Source organism: Vanellus vanellus (genome assembly GCF_965231255.1).
Source record: "Vanellus vanellus genome assembly, contig: HAP1_SCAFFOLD_2010, whole genome shotgun sequence".
Classification (NCBI taxonomy): domain Eukaryota; kingdom Metazoa; phylum Chordata; class Aves; order Charadriiformes; family Charadriidae; genus Vanellus; species Vanellus vanellus.
This window is the reverse complement of record NW_028128781.1, coordinates 17,501-20,269: the sequence shown is the minus strand read 5'-3', so window position 1 is coordinate 20,269 and position 2,769 is coordinate 17,501. Positions and strand designations below refer to the sequence as shown.

At 66.3% G+C, this 2,769-nt stretch overlaps 1 protein-coding gene across 1 annotated transcript in view; it reads left to right on the top strand.

Moving 5' to 3' along the window:
- Positions 1-363: 363 nt before the first annotated feature.
- Positions 364-2,769, top strand: part of LOC309684053 (sodium/calcium exchanger 2-like) — a gene marked incomplete at both ends in the record, with an annotated part of 8,116 nt that continues 5,710 nt past the window's right edge. Inside the window, 1 exon segment of the mRNA XM_082500015.1 lies at positions 364-2,114. Within this exon segment, the coding sequence (XP_082356141.1) occupies positions 364-2,114 (1,751 nt within the window).

Below are 2,769 nucleotides of genomic sequence, written 5' to 3'. Positions count from 1 at the left end.
CCGGTGCCGGGGTGGCCGAGGGGGCTCCATGGCGCCCCCCATCTCCCCGGCGCTAACGAGCCGCCCCCCTGGTCTCTAACGAGCCGAGCCACCCCCTGACCTTCAACGAGCCCCCAGAGCCTCTAACGAACCCCCCAGACTCTAACGAGCCCCCCCGGCCTCTAACGAGCCCCCCCCGGCCTTCAACGAGCCCCCTTGGCCTTCAACGAGCCCCCCCTCGGCCTCTAACGAGCCCCCTTGGCCTTCAACGAGCCACCCCGGCCTCTAACGAGCCCCCTCGGCCTTTAATGAGCCCCCCGGCCTTTAACGAGCCCCCCGGCCCGGCGCTGAGCCCGCTCTCTCCCGTAGGTGGGAGCCGTGGGGATGGCGGCCCGGCGGGCGGCGCTGGTGGCCGCGTTGCTGCTGGCCGAGCCCTGCGCCCCCGAGGCGGTGGCCGAGGCCAACGGGACGTGTCAGGGCTCCAACCGCTGCCAACCCGGCGTCCTCCTGCCCGTCTGGCAGCCCGACAACCCCTCCTTCGGCGACAAGGCCGCCCGCGCCATCGTCTACTTCGTGGCCATGATGTACATGTTCTTGGGCGTCTCCATCATCGCCGACCGCTTCATGGCCTCCATCGAGGTCATCACCTCCAAGGAGAAGGAGATCACCATCACCAAGGCCAACGGGGAGACCAGCATCGGCACCGTGCGCATCTGGAACGAGACGGTCTCCAACCTCACCCTGATGGCCTTGGGCTCCTCGGCCCCCGAGATCCTCCTCTCCGTCATCGAGGTCTGCGGCCACAACTTCCAAGCGGGCGAGTTGGGACCCGGCACCATCGTGGGCAGCGCCGCCTTCAACATGTTCGTGGTCATCGCCGTCTGCGTCTACGTCATCCCCAGCGGCGAGAGCCGCAAGATCAAGCACCTGAGGGTCTTCTTCGTCACCGCCTCCTGGAGCATCTTCGCCTACATCTGGCTCTACCTGATCCTGGCCGTCATCTCCCCCGGGGTGGTGCAGGTCTGGGAGGCCCTCCTCACCCTCGTCTTCTTCCCCGTCTGCGTGGTCTTCGCCTGGGCGGCCGACAAGCGCCTCCTCTTCTACAAGTACGTCTACAAGCGCTACCGCGCCGACCCCCGCAGCGGCATCATCATCGGCACGGAGGGCGAGCTGCCCAAGGGCATCGAGATGGACGGCGGCTTCCCGGGCCCCGAGCGGCGCGAGGCCGAAGGCCCCGGCCTCCCCGCCTCCCCCGCCCTGCCCGCCCCCACGCCGGAGGAGAAGGAGCTGGACGAGAGCCGCCGGGAAGTCATCCAGATCTTGAAGGACCTCAAGCAGAAGCACCCGGAGAAGGAGCTGGAGCAGCTGGTGGAGATGGCCAACTACTACGCTCTGCTCCACCAGCAGAAGAGCAGAGCCTTCTACCGCATCCAGGCCACCCGCATGATGACCGGCGCCGGCAACATCCTCAAGAAACACGTGGCCGAGTTCTCCAAGAGGTCCTCCACCCTCCTGGAGGTGCCCTCGGACGCCGAGGAGGAGACCTGCAGCCGGATCTTCTTCGAGCCTTGCCTCTACCACTGCCTGGAGAACTGCGGCTCGGTGACGCTCTCGGTGGCGTGCCAACAGGGCGCCGAGGCCAACCACACCTTCTACGTGGACTACAAGACGGAGGACGGCTCGGCCAAGGCGGGCTCCGACTACGAGTACAGCGAGGGGACGCTCATCTTCAAGCCGGGGGAGACGCAGAAGGAGCTGAAGATCGGCATCATCGACGACGACATCTTCGAGGAGGACGAGCACTTCTTCGTCCGCCTCCTCAACCTCCGGGTGGGCGACGCCGAGGGCATGTTCGAGACGGATTCGGCCGAGCACCCCAAGGGCCGCTTGGTGGCCCCTCTGGTGGCCACCGTCACCATCTTGGACGACGACCACGCCGGCATCTTCACCTTCCAGGACCGGCTGCTGCACGTCAGCGAGTGCCAGGGGACGGTGGAGGTGACGGTGGTGCGCAGCTCGGGCGCCCGCGGCACCGTCCTCCTGCCCTACCGCACCCTGGAGGGGACGGCCCGCGGCGGCGGGGTCCACTACGAGGACGCCTGCGGGGAGCTGGAGTTCCGCAACGACGAGACCGCGTGAGGCGCCACCCCTTGTCCCCATCCCCCCTCCTCCTCCCCGTCCCACCGCCTCCGTCACCCCCGTGTTAAGCCGGGGCCGCCCCCCCCCCCCCCCCCGGCAGCGCGGCGGGACCCTTCGTTAGCGCCTTCGTTGCGGTAATAAGCCCCGTCCTCAACACGTCCTGGAGGGATGGAGAGAAGGACAGAAGGATGGAGGGATGGAGGGATGGGGAGATGGTTGGATGGAGGGATGGGGAGATGGTTGGATGGAGGGATGGATGGAGGGATGGACGGGGAGACAGATGGATGGAGGGATGGGGAGATGGTTGGAGGGATGGTAGGATGGCTGGAAGGATGGTGGGATTGATAGAGGGATGGGGAGATGGATGGAGAGACGGTTGGATGGAGGGGTGGATGGAGGGAGGGATGGAGGGCTGGATGGGAGACGGATGGATGGAGGGAGGGGGAGATGGATGGAGGGATGGTAGGATGGATGGAAGGATGGTGGGATGGAGGGATGGAGGGATGGAGGGATGGAGGGGGAGATGAAGGCATGGATGGGGAGATGGAGGGATGGAGGGATGGAGGGATGGATAGAGGGATGGGGAGATGGATGGAGAGATGGTTGGATGGAGGGATGGAAAGATGGTTGGATGGAGGAATGGATGGATGG